Raw genomic sequence first — 21,271 nt, 5'->3', positions numbered from 1 at the left:
TGAGACAAACATCCAAACAAATATTTTTTGACATGTATTCGGATACAAAAATCAGATGTTCGTATTCACTACAAATGACAAAAATACCTTGCACTTAATTACCGCCTCACCAGAATTTGCACGACAGTTTAAACAAATAGCAAATGAAAAACAGCTTCTGTGTGAGATTATATATATCGTATATAATCTCACACAGAAGATATATATATCGTATATATCGTATAAAAGAAAAACACAGGACCAGCACAGCAGCTCTTGAGCCTCTGTTAAAGTTTTAGACAGCAAAAAAATAAACAAACTAGATTATGCACATGCACTCATAGTGATCTCTATGGAATGACACTTGGGACAAAAACGCATTGTGCTGCTTTAGAGTGAGCCAGAATCTCATGGGACAGAAGAAAGGCAAACACGATATATATTATCAAGGCTCAAAGTTAACGTTTATTTGATAGCATGTTGCTGCCCAAAACTCTTAATTTGCGACTAGTTTTTTTTATGCAGTAGCATTTTTCTGATGCCTTACGCTGCGCTATATGACTGACCCTGAGTGAACACGTACATAATTAGTTTTCGTTTTTTTTTTTTTTTTTTTTTTTAACACGTACATTATTATGGTAGTATCTTTCATAAAGCAGGAAACCATTGCTAACAGAGCTTCCCGATAGATGACTGAGGTTTGTACCGCCCCATGTAGATACTCACGAGGCATACAATGCAAATCGTATTGGACAGTGGAGTACAAATACCTACAGCACAGAGCAACGTGGAAGTTTATTTTATAGACCAAAAGTAAAATTAAATAACTGTTAAAAACATTATGATTTTATAAGATAACAGGCAATGACCTAACAGAATCTTAAGTTTATTCAGTGTCTATAAAATGCTCATTTATTTTGTTATAATGTTAACCCTGGTTTCACACTCTCTAAAAATGAACACATAATAAAGTAATTTATTATGTGTTCACTACTTTATTAAAATTCTGACTATGAAAAAAACAGGAGCAAATAGCTAGCTATGACGTTACCATGATCCAGGTAACGTCTTCCTTGTTTTAGCAGTACAAATAATAGACGAAACACAATCTTGAGCTGCATTAATTTATCTATCTGTTTTCTCTTTATAATAGATTATCACTACCTTGTGTATATTTCCTGTTTAACTAGTGAAACATGTGCTTTAATGAGATATATATATATATATATATATATATATATATATATATATATATATATATATACACACACACATACATACACACACACACACACACACACACACACATACATACATACATACAGACGTGCTCAAATTTGTTGGTACCCCTCCACAAGAAACGAAGAATGCACAATTTTCTCTGAAATAACTTGAAACTGACAAAAGTAATTGGCATCCACCATTGTTTATTCCATAATTAATAGAAATCAGACTTTGCTTTTGATTTTTTATTCAACATAATATTGTAAATAATAAAACAAATGAAAATGGCATGGACAAAAATGATGGGACCCTTAACCTAATATTTTGTTGCACAACCTTTAGAGGCAATCACTGCAATCAAACATTTTCTGTAGCTCTCAATGAGACTTCTGCACCTGTTAACAGGTAGTTTGACCCACTCTTACTGAGCAAACTGCTCCAGCTGTCTCAGGTTTGATGGGTGCCTTCTCCAGACTGCAAGTTTCAGCTCTTTCCATAGATGTTCGATAGGATTCAGATCAGGACTCATAGAAGGCCACTTCAGAATAGTCCAATGTTTTGTTCTTATCCATTCTTGGGTGCCTTTAGCTGTGTTTTGGGTCATTATCCTGTTGGAGGACCCATGACCTGCGACTGAGACAGAGCTTTCTGACACTGGGCAGTACGTTTCGCTCCAGAATGCCTTGATAGTCTTGAGATTTCATTGTGCCCTGCACAGATTCAAGGCACCCTGTGCCAGGCGCAGCAAAGCAGCCCCAAAACATAACCGAGCCTCCTCCATGTTTCACTGTAGGTATGGTGTTCTTTTCTTTGAAAGCTTCATTTTTTCGTCTGTGAACATAGAGCTGATGTGACTTGCCAAAAAGCTCCAGTTTTGACTCATCTGTCCAAAGGACATTCTCCCAGAAGGATTGAGGCTTGTCAATATGCATTTTAGCAAATTCCAGTCTGGCTTTATTATGTTTTTCTTTCAAAAGTGGAGTCCTCCTGGGTCTTCTTCCATGGAGCCCACTTTTGCTCAAAAAGCGACAGATGGTGCGATCAGAAACTGACGTACCTTCACCTCAGAGTTTAGCTTGTATCTCTTTGGCAATTATCCTTGGTTCTTTTTCTACCATTCGCACTATCCTTCTGTTCAATCTGGGGTCGATTTTCCTCTTGCGGCCGCGCCCAGGGAGGTTGGCTACAGTTCCATGGACCTTAAACTTCTTAATAATATTTGCAACTGTTGTCACAGGAACATCAAGCTGCTTGGAGATGGTCTTGTAGCCTTTACCTTTACCATGCTTGTCTATTATTTTCTTTCTGATCTCCTCAGACAACTCTCTCCTTTGCTTTCTCTGGTCCATGTTCAGTGTGGTGCACACAATGATACCAAACAGCACAGTGACTACTTTTATCCATTTAAATAGGCTGAATGACTGATTACAAGATTGGAGACATGTGTGATACTAATTAAAGAAACTAATTAGTTTGAAATATCACTATAATCCAATTATTTATTATCTTTTCTAAGGGGTACCAACAAATGTGTCCAGGCCATTTTAGAATATCTTTGTTGAATAAGCAATAATTCATCTCTTTTCACAGCTTCTTTGCTTTATTCTATGACATACCAAAGGCATGCAAGTATACATGATAAAATAGCTTTTACTTTCATCACTTTTCAGGAGGAATAAAGCATTATTTCAATGAGCTGTAAGGGTACCAACAAATTTGAGCACGTCTGTACATACATATATACATATGGCTAACTAATGTCACTGTTTAATAAAACAAACCCAGCATATATAACCTGATTAACTGTACAGAAACATAACCTGATTAACTGTACAGATGGCATACCAAATGCTTAGATGGCAGATATTGTTGCATTCCTGTAAAATTTAAGGATAAAACAAAATACATTGACAAGGAATTGCATTAGTTCCATTACTTAGTTGAGCACAAGGTGGTTTCAATAAATAATTTCTGATTAAAGGCCTACTATGTGACAGTTTGGGTTATTCAGTCTATTTAAAACAGTAGGTAGGTGTTTATTTTTTTATATATAATTATTAGTCGAATAAACAGTTACCGAATAAGAACCTTTGCTACCTACTTTCCAGACAGGTAGCAAAGCCTCACTACTACCTTATAGTTAACTTCTAGTCCTGATATTCTATATGTTTTTGTTGCGACTTTCTGTTATGTGGAATCTAATAAAAGAGAAGCAAAACAGTGAGTTTTTTTTACCTTCATTTTACAACGCCATTTCCATGTTTGTTTTATTTGAAGTGTTTAAATATCAGTTTTATTTTGCTTGTTCAACTACAAAAAGGCGCAAGTAAACCTTGTGTTATTAGTTTATGAAAACATATCCATGGACACTGTTTAATGTGAAGAAACGGCAATGGTAAGGAATGAATGAATGAATGAATGAATAAATAAATAAATAAATAAATAAATAAATAAAATGCGTTGTCAGCTTTATGTACTATATATTTCGGGAATAAACAAAATAATGTTTAACTTGAACTGCTATTTGGCATCCTTTGTTTTGTAGTTAATTCACTGGGGTAAAGCAAGTCCTACACAGCTTATTCTTTACTCCTGGGATATTTTTCTACTATAACGTGTTACATATTGTAAGGTCTTGCTGTAAAATAAAGGCGCACACACAGGGGCCACCGCCACGCCTCCTGCCCCTAATGCTATGCTGTTTCTGCCTACGTTCAGAGCAATATAATGGTTTTTATTACTTTTTGAAAAACTAACGAATATCCGAACGGATATTTAAATTATGAGCCAATATCCGAACATGAAAATCCTGTGTTTGTCCCAGCACTATTTCATACTGTCTTTTGGACTGTAACAAGGAACTGTAGATTAGAAGCACGTAAAATGCCACAGCAATGCTACAATTCAAAGTGTTATTATAGCGCCTAATACTTTTTTTGAATTAAGCATTATATATATATTTTTTTCAGTTATAGCTAGGCTCTTGTAATTTAAATTTTACCACAGAAACTTAAATATATTTTGAATTATAATCAAATACTTATATCAGAATCACTGGTTAATTGAATCAACTAGCCTAAATATTTAATCAGAAATCTCATTCCTACTGCTATTCACCAAATACAAAACATACTGGTGTATTGTGTGAATTACCTATACCGTTGCAGAGTGTCATATTTTATGCGGTCTCTGACCACCTCGCGAGTTGGTTTAGAGACGGCACTGAACCATCTTAACTCCTGTGTGAAAGGCTATGCCTGCACTGAAGCACTATAGTGGGCGTCAACATCCTACGTGACTGTATATCGGACGTGTTGGAAATAAGTTAAGGAATAAGTTAAGGAATTGTTAACTTTACAGGCTGACGAGGAGGTGAACTTATAAATAGAAGGGACGGTGCGTGATGCTGTAATTTATGGGTGAATCGCTGTTGCCAGGAAAACAATCTGTTGGCTGACAGGTTTAAAATTTGTACTCACATGATTCCTTTGGCTGTGTGAAAGGGTTATAATGGTATTATACCGGCATAGATTGCGCAATTTCGTGCTGTGAGAATGGGTATTTTAAAGAATTTTTTTAACATCTCAGAAACAGCTCAGTAGCGGCATTTGTGTGTGAAAGTGGCTTAAGAGGTTTTCGCTTAAGTGTAAATTGTTTTTTTGTGTCTTTTTAAAATTATTACTTCCTGCTATTGAGAACCTGAGCTTTTGACATCCACAGACTGCTGGTTCACGAAGTCAGCAAATATTAGCATGTGACCTGTGATGTTGTTACATTCATTTGAAAGTCTTTGCCAAGTCAACACATGAATATAGCTGTGTCATGACTTCTAGGAGTATTACAAAATACCAAAAGTTACACCTTCAATGGCTACTCTGTTCAACTATGGATATAGAGGCTTCCAAAGAACAAGGATGCTCTTAGTAATACAAAGCAAAAAAACTAACAACAAATACAAAACTCTGCATATAACCTACTTCAAAGTTCTATTAGTTTCAATCACTGCTTCAAACTGATCATTCATTTAGATCTGGTCAAGCCCTGTTAAAATGATGCCCCTTCTTTGTGTAGCAGTGTTGAATTTTGATTTGTAATGTAAAGTTAATTTGATAAGACTATAATGTCTAGTTCATTCAAATAAATAGTGTTGCCCATACTGAACTAAGAGAACATACTTTTACCAAACAGAAGAGTCTAGAACATGGACACATTTTTCTAATCAGAATGTGTTGTTTCAATAATAAACTAATAAAAGAATGATAAAAATGTACCTTTGAGGAGTCCAGAATTGTCAATGGGACCTGGATACACATTCTGGTCTCCCATCTGGTATTTGTCCCAGCTGTCAAAACCAACATATTTTTTCCACTGTTTGAACCAGCGGCTATCAGCCAAATACCTGTAATACACAAATAAATAAATACATAATTAAAACAGGAAACATATTTATATTAAGAGACTTACTTAGATTATGCATTTTACTGTAGGAGAGGGATGTCTTTAAGGCAAACTTTAAAATAAAATTTTGCCAAGTCAGAAGGAATTAAGTCTATACAGTATATCTGGTATTTAATCTTTACAAAGAACATGGCTGAATACCCTTATTCAACAGTTAGGCCTAACTGCCACCATGATGACTAACAGTAACCCTGATTAAAGCTTGCCTCATACTGACCAGCTGATTCAGAAATCAACACTGCAGAAATTATTTTTTTCAGCATTGCAGGGCTGTAGTTTATTGTAATAGACATTTAAGTTTTTCAAAAGAAGAAACCGAAACTGTCCAATGCCTTGTCCACCCAGTTACAAACTAGCACCCCGTTTTTATCGGGCACAGAGACCCTTTCCAGTTGAAATTCAACAGCTTTACAAAAACTGTGAGTAGGTCAATAACACAAAGTTCAACATTACCACGTCAATTACGGGAACCAACCGAGGGGTAAGGACTGACTTTAGCCTACAGTACAGTACCTTCAGAGTTTTTCAGTTCTGACATTTAGTAAACGTATTTGAAATGGTCATTTGAAAGAAAAACGAAAGGGTATATATAAAAAACGGTTTAATGGCAGAAAAAATATATTTAAAACTGAATATACTGAATTTTGTGTTACCTACCTAAACAGTACTTCCCATTCCTTAATCAAAACCTTTAAGTTGGCAGACTTATAACCTTGAATGCGTGCAAATAAGAAAATAAAACCGCACAGAAATGATTTCACTTTGTATACTGCTGGTGGTGTCCTGTGTTTGATGGAAAAATACAACATTACAGTAGCAATGACTGTACTGTTGCACATGACATCTCGTTCTTTGACCACAAACACATTAACTTGGAAAGAGGAAGTATAATTTCAGTGCTTTTACAGTAGCCATGGTTTGCTTTATTGCCCTACTGTGTTTATCATCACCAGCGAGCGACAAGTGTACTACTAGATCTGATATTGAACTTAAGTATTTGACAGGTGTTTCATCGGCATTCCTATCCTAACCACTAACTAGCAGCTATAATTTAAGACCTCGCTTATTTTAAAACTTCCGTCCATAATACAACCCGAAACAAGTAAATACATTTATAGCTCGTAAAAAAATGAAATACATTATAATTCTTAAAATAGTAAATGACAAATCTTTTTCAGCCTCAAGTGTTCCACTGAAACCAGCCCCTTCTGAGCTAGCTTGTCTCACTCAACACTGGAACACCGCGGTCCGGCTATACCTGTTTCCCCCGGTATCCATTCGTGACATACCCCAAGACATCTTGATTTCAACCCGCACTAATCTCAAGTTATCCGTCACAAACTTACCACGTCTCTCCCTTCCGTAGCTGTGTTTTTAACAGCGCCGCGATCTCCGCTCGTTGAGTTTCCAGATCAGCCGCTCCTCCCTCCGCCATCTTCCCCAATCATCGCCCACAGCATTGTGGGAACGGAGCGTCAACTAACTGTATGGATTCCGGAAAGCTGCTGAGGAGGCAAGAGAAGCGCTGGGACTCAGGAGACATGCAAGAGGGAAACTCACGACACCTAGTGTAAGGAAAAACAAACTACTGGTTGTATTAGTATTGGTACAGCACTAACAGTATTATTATTGCATCATGTACTGTCAAGCGAGTTTAAGTTTGCTTATAGTGTGAGTCATCGTTGGCGTTATAAAAGTGCAACCCTATAGATCCATTAACAGACACATTGTTGCATGTTCAAATCTGAATTACACTCAAGGTCTGGAATTTCTATTCAATTCCACTTGCCCGCCATGTATGTAATTAGAACCAGGAGCAGATGCTGAACCCATAGTTAAAGCGCCTTAAACGGACTTATCAAAAGGGAAAAAAAAGGAAAAAACAGTGCAAGTCATTGCATTAGAGACACCTAGAATGATTGCAAGGTACTGAAAAAAAGAAAAGAAAAGGAAATTCAATCTGAAGCTATATGCTCTTTAAGAAGAAAAACTAAGAAGAAAAACTATTACATAATCTGTCAGGCAACTTTGTGTCTATAAATGAATGCCATACTTATAGGTGTGTCCTGTTATGAATAAGAGTAACTCATACTTTTTTCAGATATATATTTTTTACTTACTGTTTACAGTTCCCAGGCCATGGATTAGAAACGAGGTTTCCCTCTGTTATTGCACGTCATGCTCCTAACATTCATAACTGTTTTCTCTGGTATTTCTTCAGTTGTAATCATGTGAGAATGTGACCATTGAACTCTGCCAGACCCACTTACTCTAGATGTATATAGACAAAGAGTAGGTTACAAAAATAATAAATAAATAAATACATACATTTATAAATAAAATTTAAAAAAAAGAAATATGTGAAAATACATACATACATACATACATAAATAAATAAATAAAACATCTGTGAAAGATTGCTTTTTTGGCATTTTATAGTTTTAGGATTAAATAATTGAACACAGTTGTTATAGTTTTTGTTATTTGGGTCTATTTAAAAGCTGCTATCAGGCATCATAATAAAAATGTATTCCTAGGGAGAATGGTCTTTACAGTGCAGCATCTTTTTCTACAGTTTAAGTAAAAAAAGAGGTCTGGTTGATACAGAAAACTTGGACCATTGCACAAGGAGATGAGCATCACAAATATGATTGCAACCTCTTTGAATGCTCTTGTAATAACAAGGCCTGTATTATCTATCTGCTCTGTTTTTTTTTTTTTTGTTTTTTTTTTAATTTGTGGAAGAAGAGCATAACTCAATGCTCGGGTCATTAGAGCACAATTCTGCACATCTCAGCATTATCACTGATCTGTCCCATCCTGCATCCTTATTCTATCTACCACTGTTGTCTGCTCCAACATTTCAACATTTGTTTTCATGTCACCCATAATAACCAGCACATTATGTCTCTGTATCTTTGGACTCACACTCTGCTGCATGGTCATAAAATGTGTTCATGTTCTTTATCTGCTTTATGTATTGATACACAAGCTTTATTATTACAAGGCTTTGACTGCGGGTGCCAGGGTTATTTATAATAGCTACCGTGTTTCCTTACTGTGCAACTATCTTCTGAAGCCTACGGATTCAGGATCTATAATACTGTATATTATTAGTCCTTATTATTAAATAGAACAAAACAAGATCAAATCTGACTGAAAAGTTGTTGAATCATTCCTTGTCAAGTCAGCCAGTGGTCACCACTTGACCATATTTAAAAATCTATATAGTAAGTGCACTTTTATTAAAAATCTATAGGGGGCTTGTCACCAAAATAACATCGTTCATAACACAGGTAGGTAGGTAAAATGGGGAAGATGCCGCCATGGGGTAAGATGCTTACTCTTATTAATTCGTGTTTTTAACACTTAATGGCGCCAAATCTCTTGTAAACACAATCCTTGCATTCTACTGTTATTTTTCAATGTATATCTAGACCGGAAGCAACGCGCATGTGGAAGCTTGGGCATCAAAACCGTTTTTGGGTAAGTTTGTGTAACTTTTCGGCTTTGAAAATCAGTTGTAGGTGTACATGCATAGTTTCAGATTATTCTGGAAAGTGTGCTATGGTGATAGTAAAGCCTTATGAGTATACATCCAAGAGAAAGCACAGGGTGATAACAGGGGATTTTTAGTAGGCCCAAACATTTGATTGGTATTTATGAGGCACATCTTACCCCGAGGACACAGGCAAAACGCCCCTTGAAAACAAAACATATTTTGTTAAATTACAAGAATAGCAATTTATTTTCTTTGAAAAATGTTCATAGCCTTTGTACATTGATTTATGAACTTTACTTGTATACGTCTTTCATTTAAAATTTCCATCATTTTTGGTGCATAAAATGAGATTTCCCTTAAGGGGGTCATATTCCCCCATGTTACCCCCCTTTATACTGCTGAAGCCAATGACATTCACCACAGCCACTCGTAATATTTAAAGGAATACCCTCCAAATGTGCATCATATAACATTTTTTTGTATTTTGTATCCGTTTATAATATGCCATGATAAATATTCGTATCCGTTATTGATTACTGTTTCTGCTCTCATGGATATTGGCATGTTTAATAAAGTCAAGAACATATTTTACATTTGGGGCAGTCTGTGATCAAACCTGAGTAAATTGGCATAACTGTAGTTTTGAAATGCCCAAAAGTCAGACAGTTTATAGATACTGTCGGCTTACTGACAGTTTTTCAATATTTTGTATACACAGTATATGGAACTTGTTGACAAAACATAATGAAGGGCCATCTACTGTACGGGCTGTATAACACAGGGCCACTGCTGTGTTTTTCTGTAGTCAATGATCAGAGTGATCAACAGTAACCGCAACTGGAACACCAATCACTACTGTATGCCGTGCATTTTGAGATTTAAAGTGTTTTATTTTAAAATATAAAAATAAAAATCACTATAGTTATGTCCTCACCAGAACACAGACATCTTCAGTGTGAAGACGTGCAGCGCCTTAGTTTGGCTCTTGGGGGCGACATTGTACAGCATTTGACTTCTTTAGTTGCTATTAAATCGCAGATTCCCTTAGGATCTATTTCACACTCTTTGTAATGTTGACACTGGTATAATGTTCCGTGGGAGGATAAGAAAGCAGCACCAGTTGATAATCCTGTATTTAAAATGTGATTACAGTAAAGCTTGGCACTGTGCTGAATGAGTTTAGTTGTCCACTGAGTATTCGTAAAGTTACAACGAAATGAAAATGTTTAATAATACTATTTCCAACAATACCGGCTACAGTATGTTGTCCATATGTGGAATAAATCAAATAAAAAGCAATGTGGGCTACGGGAAAGAAAAGTATTTACACTGTTTCCATAATGAATATTTATAGGTTATTTTAACATAAAAGTATTTTGTATTTACCTTGAGTGATTGTTATATCAACATCGCATAGAAATACAATGAATTATTTGTTACTATTTAGCAATGCGCTTTCTGTTTTTGTTTATCCAAGTACTGTAGCTGTTTTCTGCACATTGGTGTTTAATAGAGTTACGATTCAAACCACGATCTGTATGAGCCTGGTGGTTAATCTTTATGATACTGTTGACAGAGGAAACAGTGGAAGGTCTAGCAGCAGTACAGTGGTACAATATTATCTATTAATTGGACTGTAGCGCACATCACAAACAGTGTGCTGCCAGAGGCTGGAAGCTGCAATGAAGTGCACGAGGACTGGACGGCTTAGTCTCCTGTGAAACACAGAGGAGAAAGGACTGTCTCCACCAGCCACAGTCTACAGTCGAATTTAGTTAAAACACATGTTACTTTCAATAGTCACCTGACATACTGCGATGGTCCACATTTGTCGCTAAGTTTTTAGCAGTGCGTATATGCTGACAGCCTGGAGGTAAATCTACTCGTCCAATTATATTTCTCTGGGGAAGAAGGTGGGAAAAGGAAAGCCTGAAATGTGAAAACCAAACAAATCAGGGATAAAATGAGCTAGGTGATTGATGCAGGAACCTCTTGTAATCAGTTCCAGCGCTACAGAAGAAGACTTGATTCCAATAATCTGGAAGGGTTGTTGCACAGTGCTGCTGCGGGACTTCCTATTCCACTGCAAACTGTAATTGGTTCCAAACCTGGATAAAGCGTTGTGGATTGAACTGAGACCTCGTTAGATTTGGGCTGTGAAACAGCTGTATCTGCAGATTTTACATCTGGCTGGGAAGATTGTGAAGACTTGGCTTTAAGAATGCAAAGGGATTAAGAATGGTCTTTTTGTAACCTGAAGGAGGTTGATAGGTGTATTAAGGAAGCGGAGCAGCAGGTAGGTAGTAAAAGTGATTGATTCCTGGGATTTACAGTTTATTTGTCATGCGGCATTTTATTTATTTAATCTATCTATGCCTTTACATTATCTCTGACTATACCTGGCTAAATGCAAATAGCATTCGTTTAAGAATATTGCGCAATTAAAATATATCCTGAGATGTGAAAATAACTAATAAATTGGCAGTAATTTATGGAATGTGGAATATTGTAGGCTACCGGTAACAATAAAAAAGCAACGGTAAGAAATTATATAAAGTTCTGATACGCAAAGACGTATAGTTTAGTGCTGTGGTGTGCGACTGTCCTGATACTTTAAAGAGACATCTGATTAAGGCCTGACGAGCTTTAATTTTAGACACCACTGAAATCAATTTCAGTTTGTAACTGTATTGGAATCTCGGTGACAGTGTCAGTGCAGCACCGGATCAATGCTGTGTGTCAAGTTGCTTCTTTTAATTCTTCTCAATCTGTCTACTTTAGTAGTATTATTTAATCCCACATCAGATGTGGGTGCTGACAAGGTATTTGAAATAGTATTGATTTATGTAAGAGAATTACAGCCCAGTCAGAGCACAGGATCGCCATAAAATAGGTAAATCTAACTTTATAAAACAGCTACGGTAACTGACCTCTGTGATGTTCAGTATAGTTATAACGAAATCGATAGTGCATATCAAAATATTCATCATGTTTATCTTCATTTATTATTATATTTCAACAATACACCTTTTGTGTCTCGGTTACATTGACTATTCGTCGTTGTGTTCCTTCAAGTTGTTCAGCTAACGTACAGGTTGCACAATAAAATACAATACTGTGTAGCTAATGTCCCGACTCCAAAGTTATAATATATGAAACACAATGTTGATTTGTGCTTTAATAATCCGCGTTTTAGAGCAAACCGCTTCCTTTATTTGGTGAAAAAAAATATTTCTGTTTTTTTTTTCACCACCCAAATCCCCGTTTCTGTTCCCTGCGCAATAGGCTATACTTAATAACTACTTGTACAGACTACCGATACAATGCATAGTGTATACTCACACCATTTATTTTCTATTGTTACAATTACTACTACGACTACTACGACTAGTACTACTACTACTACTACTACTACTACTACTACTACTAATAATAATAATAATAATAATAATAGTAAAAATAATACTACTACTACGACTACTACTACTACTACTACTACTACTACTACTACTACTACTACTACTAATAATAATAATAATAATAATAATAATAATAATAATAAAAAGACAACTCGTTTTTTAGTAACCATTTCCAGTATTTGCTGCTTAAATGACTGTCGATTGAAAGATCATTGTTATCGGTTTACCAGTACCTCATCAAGCAGAGTCAGTAGGGACATGCTGGTGGTATTTTTGTTATTCAGTTGTTTGGTGCTTCATCTCAATTTGTATTTTAAATTAATATTGGCAAACACCTGTCAGGCTGTGGAAACGCAGAGGCGCACTATCTGAACTGACATGTCCTTAATGCCCAGGAACAGGACTACTTGCAGCTTGGATTTACAGAATCATTAGGGGGATGACACAGTTTTCCACATTGTAAGCTCTTTGCACATACAGTACTTCAAAGTTGAGTTCAACATACACAAAAATAACACTTACATTAGATCGCATCCTGCAACAAAATCCACAAATGAAAAAATAAACCAAACAACCCCGAAACAGTTATACAATAAAAAAAGAAGTGAGCTGTCAAATATTTTTTCAATACCTAAACACTAATATGTTTTTATTTTGATCCTCCATAATTTGTCTAATTAGACTTGTATGCGGTTAATTATTTTGTTTAATTAAAACCTGGAATTACTTAAATTGCTGTGCAAGGGAGTTGTTTCAACCCCAATTTGCAAACTTTTAATTTTAAAAAGATAAAAAAAAAAATAAATAACAATTGAAAGCCTACTGTGTTACAAAAAAAATACTTCCAAGTTTTTTTTTGGTTTTTTTTTTAACCAAGTATATAAAAGCATGTTTTTGCTAGAACAAATTGCAATACCTTGACAAGCTGCAGTTATGGTCTGGGGATATGTGTCAGAACCCACTGCTGTCAATGTGACAATGTGCGACATGCTTATTTATAAACCAAGGTTGTTCAACAGATTATGATTTCATCTATATGTTTGTAGTCATAATCTGTTTTAAATACAGATTTAGAAAGATATGATAGAAAGTTGTGATGCCTATTTAATTAGTGGTCAAAAATCTTGTATTTTATAGATCTGTTGGCTATTATGAAAACAACTTCAGTATTGAAACCTCCTTTGTGTTTTTCTTTTTTCTTTTTTTACTTGGAATACTGGAGACTAAACATATTATTATAAGTTTAACAAGAGAGAAGTGAAGCTTGTTTTCATTGTTTGTTTAATTTTGTTTGTTTGCTTTCACAAAGTTTACCATTTTAAGAAAGGGCCTACAAAACCCAGCTATAATTGTTAACATACTGTAACTACAGTGTTAACATTATAATGTACATGGGTGTTTAGCACAGGGCTTGTGGCCATATTCACAAAGCACTTACCACCGTGCAATTTTTAAACAGATTGGAGTGACGTGACTGTCCTGCATTATTGAATGCTAACATATTTTAACGGCTGCGTATCTGGAGATCAATATTAGTCCTTTAATAAAGTGTCAAGCAGTGTAGGCTTTGAGAGAACCACCATTCCTATCCCTTTGGATAACATTTATACAGGTGGAAATCCTCAAACAGACTTTTCTTAAATATTTACTTACATCTTATTCAAACAAAATATGTACCAGTGTGAGAAATCAGTGGGGTATAACAAAATTGGGTTTCAAATATCTAAATAACGGCAGCACTTGTTTGCTGCTGTACAATGTTTTTGATTTTTAGTTCTTTCCACTGTGTTTTTATTGTGTCTAGTTATGTTAATAAGGAGGCTAAAACCAATCTCCCCTGGGGGAAACACCAGTATTTATCTACAGCGCCAGTATGTGGACGGACACTGTAGATCATTAAGAGACCCCCAAGTCTTTGATTGCCAATATTTTACCAACATTTAGATACATTCTATGGAAAACAGTCACAAAACAGCACAAGTGAAATACAATCACCATGATCTTCCGTGAAATCTGTTAATATTTTAATTAGGAGCCTCTAGCAGTCATTTCTTGAGGCAGAACTCATCAGAATCAATTACGTGAATGCTGTATATTCTCACCAGTGTTGCATTACAATTATATTTGTGAACTACCAATTAGTTACGCGTTTCTTCAGTTTATTTTGAGCTAAAGTCATAATAACTATTATATATATATATATATATATATATATATATATATATATATATATATATATATATATATATCAGCATTAAAAAAACATTGCATTAGTAGGTGACACAGATTATCTCAATTTCTAAAAAAAAAAAAAGAAAAAAACCAGCAACCATTAGCATACTATTTTAAATCCATGCGTCAGGGCCAGTATTACATTTTCCATTTTTTTTCAATGAAGCTCCTCAGATATTATTGAGATTTACCTCAGTGAATTGTGTAGTCTTTCTGTTGAGTTTATATTTACATATTAAACAATACAATTTATATGAACTACTAAGCCTGTACATGATAATATGAACAGCAGACAATAACTCTGCGCATATAAATACACACAAACCCTTTCAGAGATGTTCTGCTTTGAACAGAAACAAATACAACTGTGCAGAACATCACCTGGGTGAGCTTGTTAGTGATAATGCAGTCCAGTCTTCCTTTATGACCAGTGGTGTCATGTAGCCTTAGTCACAAAGATGGATTACTGGAAATAACAAGGAAACCATTACAAAATGCTACTGGTTTCATGAACGGTTTCATGAGTATGAACCCGTATTGTTCTAAAAAGAATAGGATTCCTCACAATTGCCTGCTTTTTTTTAATAAATAAAGATCTATACCCTTTCTAGACTATTTGTTGCTTTGTTTGGATAGCCTGGAAAGGTTGGCGAGCAATCGTATAATTAATCAAAACAGACTTTTAAAAAAACAATGATTAATGAGTTAAAGCTTTGTGAATCTGGGTCGTAATGTGCTGTAATATCCTTATTAGCATATATAAATCATATGGTTCATTCATATATAATTGAGAGTAACAATGCAGAAAACTGACAACTAAACTGTAACATTCTATACAAATGATTTAACCACAGAAGGATTAAGTAATAGAATAATTATTATTAATATATTCCATTCAGTTTCATCAGACATTTCAAAGACTGTAATCCATGTGATGTGTTATTATTATTATTATTATTATTATTATTATTATTATTATTATTATTATTATTATGGATTTTTTTAAAGCATTTGAGGATGATTAAATCTTGTGAATATAAAGGAATTCGAGAAATGCATTTTTCTGTTTTCACTGTATGAAATGCAGGATGCTCACATATGAGTGAATTGGAAGGTGATGCAGTTCTTGAAGGAGATTAAATCAAACCAAGCACACTGTGCCCAGAAGTAAAGAAGGATATTTTTACAGGTCGGAATCTGTCATGTCTGAGTTTGAAAATGTTAACAGATTCTCCCGTGAATAGAAAATGACATAGGTGAATTTTTTCCATAAATAGGATTTGTATGTAGCACATAACGGATGTTTTTCCCCCAGCAATTTAATGACATTATTACCGGTCCCCCAGGTGCTAGAAATAGGTGCTAGGTTCGTTTACCTTAATTCATGATATGCAAATATTTAAAATACAATACAATAGATAAACTACTACATCCTGGTATCTTTGAGTTTGAACTACACCATAGGAAGTGATTACAGTGGGTATGTGGAAAAAGCATCAACTTTTCATCTACCAAGTTTCTAAATGTTTGTATGTATTTAAAAATGTTTCTAAGCCTATGTATAAGCCTATGTTGAAAATATTAGCCCTTTTCCAAGGGCAGAAAGCAGCAGTACACAAATTAAAAACACATTAACAAGACAACAGTCTCAACATCCATGCAAACCAAAACACAAACAAGCCAGAGCTAAAGGTTCCATCAACATTTTTTATTTTTTTTTTTTAATTTAGTTGTCGCCAATTTTTTACCCCGGTTTTCTCCCCAATTTTATATGCCCAATTATTATCTGTATCCTCGGCTCACTGCTCGCAACCCCCCTGCTGACTCGGGAAACAGCGGCTGGAGCACGCGTCCTCCGAAAAGTGCTCCTGCCAAGCCGTTATTTTTCGCACTGCGGATCCACAGCCACCAGACCTATAGTGCCAGAGGACAACACAGATCTGGCGGCTCCACTGCAGAACCACAAGCGCCCTATCGGCCACAGGGGTCGCTGATGCGCGGTGAGCCGTGGATTCCCCTGCCGACCTAAGCCCTCCCTACCTGGGCAGCGCTCGGCCAATTGTGCGCCGCCCCCTAGGAACTCCTGGTCACGGTCGGCTGAGACATGGATTTGAACTTGCGATCTCCAGGCTATAGGGAACATCCTGCACTCTGCGTGGAGCGCCTTTACTGGATGCGCCACTCGGGAGCCCCGGTTCCATCAACATTTACTTAAAATCTACAGTACTGCTGGCACATCACCCTGGCTCCAGATGTGCGAACCTATGCACTACTTGCCTTGTTGGAAACAGTGTTCCAGTACAGTACAGTATATCAATAACTCCATTTGGGAAATGTCTGTTTTGCTTTCCGTTCTGAGCTATAAAATAGCTTGAAGATGAAATAAAAGTATTACAGTTGGTAACAACCTTTTAGAATCTAGATTAAGATATTAAATAATTTTGGTAATTAAAAAATGTTTCTTTGTTATTTATACTGGAGATGACGAGCCAGGTTGTAATGTTATATAAAGCTTATGTTGTTTTATATGCCATTGGCATTTTGTTTCCTTTTTGCAATGTCAAGTTGACGCTATAATACTCATTCACTTAAACAAGAAAGGACACAGTGGTGGTAATTAACAATCATATATAAAAGCAAAGCTCTGATGCAGTTCCATAGCAATGCACTACATTAAACAACACAGGGCTCAAGAGCTCACCATAGAGGTGTCGGTGTAAAACTGAGTTCAGGCTGAATTCTATCACAACATTACAACTCACTCAGATCCAGTTTAGTAGGACTGGCTTGAGGTAGAATTCTATTAAAGCAGTTTAACAGGCTGAGACCCCGAATAGAGCTAAGATTAAGTTTAGGGGAATTCTATTAGAATGGCATAACTCACTTATATACAGGGCAGTGTTCAGTGGGATTTCATCACAGTTCTGTAATTGTTTCAGAGCCAAGGGTAACAATGAGACTAAAGATTGAATTCCATCATAGTGTCACAGTTCTTGGGCACATATTAAAGCCACTCCAATAAAATGTAGTATTTAGGATATCACACATCATAAGAATGTACCAATAATTAAACATGAATTGCTTAAAAAAGGATGTTTACAGCAACCTTGTAAGTTTTCACAATGATATTAAAGAATTGTTCCAATTTTATTTACCTAATCATGGCCCTGCTGGTTTACAGCAGATGTAACTAAAGCCTTCTACTGGTGATCTCTGTTTTTTTAATTTCTCCAAGGATGGTTAAATGTAGTTATTTGTTAAACGTTTCTATTAAGATTCCCTCACAGCACAAAGGGGACTCTTTAATGTGCTGTGCTAATATTGTGTCAGCATGTTATCACTACTAATAATTAAATAAAGTTAAAAACATTTTTTTTTTAACTTTTGCTAATGCATTTTAGGACGTAACGATAACTTAATACTGCAACTTACACAAATACAACAAGCCTGCATTCAAATCCTAATTAAAAAATAAAAAGCTACCGGTACTTTATACCTCGTTTCCATGGACAGCTAACTCGAGTCGACTGGCATGCGTTCGAATTGGTCTGATTCCTCCCAGAAGTCGAGTTATGGACACCTCAATTGGTGAAAAAAGAAGGCGTTTCCATGCTTTTCCGAGTTACCAGAGTTATCACGTGAATTGGGCAAGAAATACTTGCGAGTTAAAGGTCAAGAAGTGCATTAACTGCAGATGGTTTTATTGTCAATGATTTAAAAGATAAATCCATCTAGATATTCTTTCACATTTGTTTCACGCAGTACATATACCTCTGGCAGACTGGTAAGCAGAACAGGAAAGAAGCGCTGGAGCCGTCTGCAGCGAATGCACGTCTTGACCTTTAACTCATAAGGGCAGCAGTGTGGAGTAGTGGTTAGGGCTCTGGCTTCTTGACCAGAGGGTCGTGGGTTCAATCCCAGGTGGGGTACACTGCTGCTGTACCCTTGAGCAAGGTACTTTACCTAGATTGCTCCAGTAAAAACCCAACTGTATAAATGGGTAATTGTATGTAAAAATATTGTGATATCTTGTAACAATTGTAAGTCACCCTGGATAAGGGTGTCTGCTAAGAAATAAATAATAAAAGGAAATAATGTGTCAGATGTCAAAGTGGAAATGAGAATGGCAGTGATGAAGCCAATTTGCTTGAAAACATTAAAAGGATTTAAAACAAATCTGGAAGTGATCTCATGCACTCAGAAACCCAGAGGCACTGTGCCTGCTGCTGTAGTAGGACTGTTCTTTTTTATGTTAAGCATTTTTCATGCTTTTTACAGGAGTTTAATTAAGAAACAGCCAAAGCTGTTTATGCCAGACTTTAACGAAATGGTTGACTGTCATTGTCGATACGTTGTAGATATTACTGAAGACACCCACCATGAAGGTATCGCAAAGTCCATAAACAAAACAAAATACAATCGTCAACAAATTATTGTTTGCTCATTTTACCAACCTATGCAAAGTGACTATTCATATAAGCTTTTACTAATGGAACTAAATTAAACAGATCCTGAAATGAAAGATTCCTGTAATTAGTATAATTATTCTCAGTAGCTGCTGTAGAAATATGTCTTGTCAATATAGCACATGCAGCAGAAAGCTAATATAGAGAATATTTTACCCAAACCTTTACTTTTACGTTTTATCATTGACTTTGGCCAGACAGTTACTATGGTATTTGACATCACTCAATTCATGATTATGCTTTTATTAGCTCTGCAAAGCCACCCACTGACATATCCTTGGATGGCTATTGCTATTGTGTTATTCAAAACCCAAATTGGATAGCAGTACACAGCCTTGTATTTATAATTTTTTTTAACACTCAACCATACAGTAATACAAAAAATAATTGTAGTTATAAAACGTAATTTAATAAGACACTTTTGTCTTTCGTGATGTAACTTCAGTTTGGAAGGAAGGACTGCACCACCACATTATGTCACCTTTCATCCAATCATAAAAAAATGTGACCTGTCTTGCCGTTATATTAGTTTTCAATAATTACCTACAGAGGATCTACCGCCTTGTCCAATTGGTCATGCGACAGACTCTCAAACCAAGTGGGTTGAAGCCAAATATTTCTACCATACTCGACAATCATTAAATAATACCATTAAATGCAAATTCTGTGTAGTGAAGGTTTATCCTGAATTACTGGATTGTATTTTATACTATTCTATTTTGTTTATATGACAAGTACTGTTAAATTCTGGGAATTGCTTTTTTTTTAAAACCAAGCTTTGCATCCGCTTAGCAATGCAGCAAAGTCAGTAATTTACTCAGTTGTTCTGTCGTTGGATTGTATTGAATGCAAGAAGAGATTCAATGAGATCTTGAAACTTGGAAAAATTATGAATATTTGTTTCTTCTTGTGTCTATTGGATCATGCCATTTATCCATAACTTGAAAAATGAGCCAGACGTTTCCATGGGGAGTCAATTCTGTGTGATAATTCTAACACAAAATACTTTAATAATAATAATATTGTAAGTACTAAACACATTGCACTTCTCTTTAGCATGGACAGAGAGAGACACAGGCAATGGAAAACAATTTGAATAGATTGTATAGTGGATGGGAGATAAAAATTGTCGGTCTGAGGTTACGTATTATTACAAGCACGGTTTATAAATGTTTTTTGCGTTTTTATTAAAAAATCCTGCATGCATATAATTTTCTGCATAAATGCAATGTTAATGCAATTATTCTGTACTAACAGGCAATGGTAGCACAGGGCCACTACAGTGGAATAAGTCATGGTACAATGGTACCACAGTGTTAATCTTTTTTTTAGATTTCTAAACACCAATGGCATCACAATGGAATTCACTAATACACACTGGCAATCAATTGCAGTATCAGTGTGCTGTCATAGCTGGACAACTGTGCAATTTTTGTTTCAAATCCATTAGACTGGTATAACAGTATCCAAATGGAAAACAGTTTTTGTCTTTGTAAGAATCTACTTAATCACCAGCCCAGGGTGACCTCTAAACACAGCTGCTTAACAACTGTTTTCAGGGTCACTGCTGAAGAAAGTACTGTATTGCAAGCTGTGATGAGCAATGTCCAATAGAAACCCTTCATTTTCTGTGTAGCTGTAATCCTATATTTAACTACAGTAAGCACAACAAATATATATTTTTTGAGATATACATCTCCTGATAACTTCTACACTAAGATCAGTTTCTATTACTTCTAGTAGCAAAGAGAATCTGCAAGGGAAAAAAATATATATGTTCAGTTATTAGCATTGTAAATCCCGACTTTACAATTTCAGAGTTCACCAAACAACATTCCCAGATGTCTTTCTGCCAGTGGCAATTCAATTCTCCCGGATCATCCCCCACTTTGTGCAGGACTTGGAATTTGAGTATTTACTGTAATCTGTGGCAAATACCACGGCTGGGTTTTGAGTAATTTTATTTGCTATTCTTCACATTTCTGCTGACA

The 21,271-nt window shown here is 35.7% G+C and overlaps 2 protein-coding genes across 5 annotated transcripts in view; one reads left to right on the top strand and one right to left on the bottom strand.

Moving 5' to 3' along the window:
* LOC117415918 (ubiquitin carboxyl-terminal hydrolase 15) overlaps positions 1 to 7,130 on the bottom strand; it is a 31,143-nt gene extending 24,013 nt beyond the window's left edge. For both annotated transcript variants that reach the window (XM_034026851.3, XM_034026852.3), the window contains exons 1-2: positions 7,008 to 7,130; positions 5,475 to 5,602 (exon numbers count right to left, since the gene is read on the bottom strand). In XM_034026851.3, coding sequence (XP_033882742.3) covers positions 5,475 to 5,602; positions 7,008 to 7,096 — 217 coding nt within the window. In that variant the 5' untranslated portion in view covers positions 7,097 to 7,130. The remainder of the gene's footprint in view (positions 1 to 5,474; positions 5,603 to 7,007) is intronic.
* Positions 7,131 to 7,148: 18 nt separating this feature from the next.
* LOC117415125 (chemokine-like protein TAFA-2) overlaps positions 7,149 to 21,271 on the top strand; it is a 50,935-nt gene continuing 36,812 nt past the window's right edge. Inside the window, exon 1 of one of the 3 annotated variants that reach the window (XM_059027515.1) lies at positions 7,149 to 7,231. In XM_059027515.1, the coding sequence (XP_058883498.1) occupies positions 7,149 to 7,231 (83 nt within the window). Of the gene's footprint in view, positions 7,232 to 10,818; positions 11,460 to 15,938; positions 16,004 to 21,271 lie in introns of those variants that run through there. The other 2 variants (XM_034025102.3, XM_059027516.1) reach the window with 2 other exon arrangements.

Source organism: Acipenser ruthenus, chromosome 7 (assembly GCF_902713425.1).
Source record: "Acipenser ruthenus chromosome 7, fAciRut3.2 maternal haplotype, whole genome shotgun sequence".
Taxonomy (NCBI): domain Eukaryota; kingdom Metazoa; phylum Chordata; class Actinopteri; order Acipenseriformes; family Acipenseridae; genus Acipenser; species Acipenser ruthenus.
The sequence above is the reverse complement of the archived record's forward strand: the minus strand, read 5'-3'. Positions and strand labels throughout refer to the sequence as shown.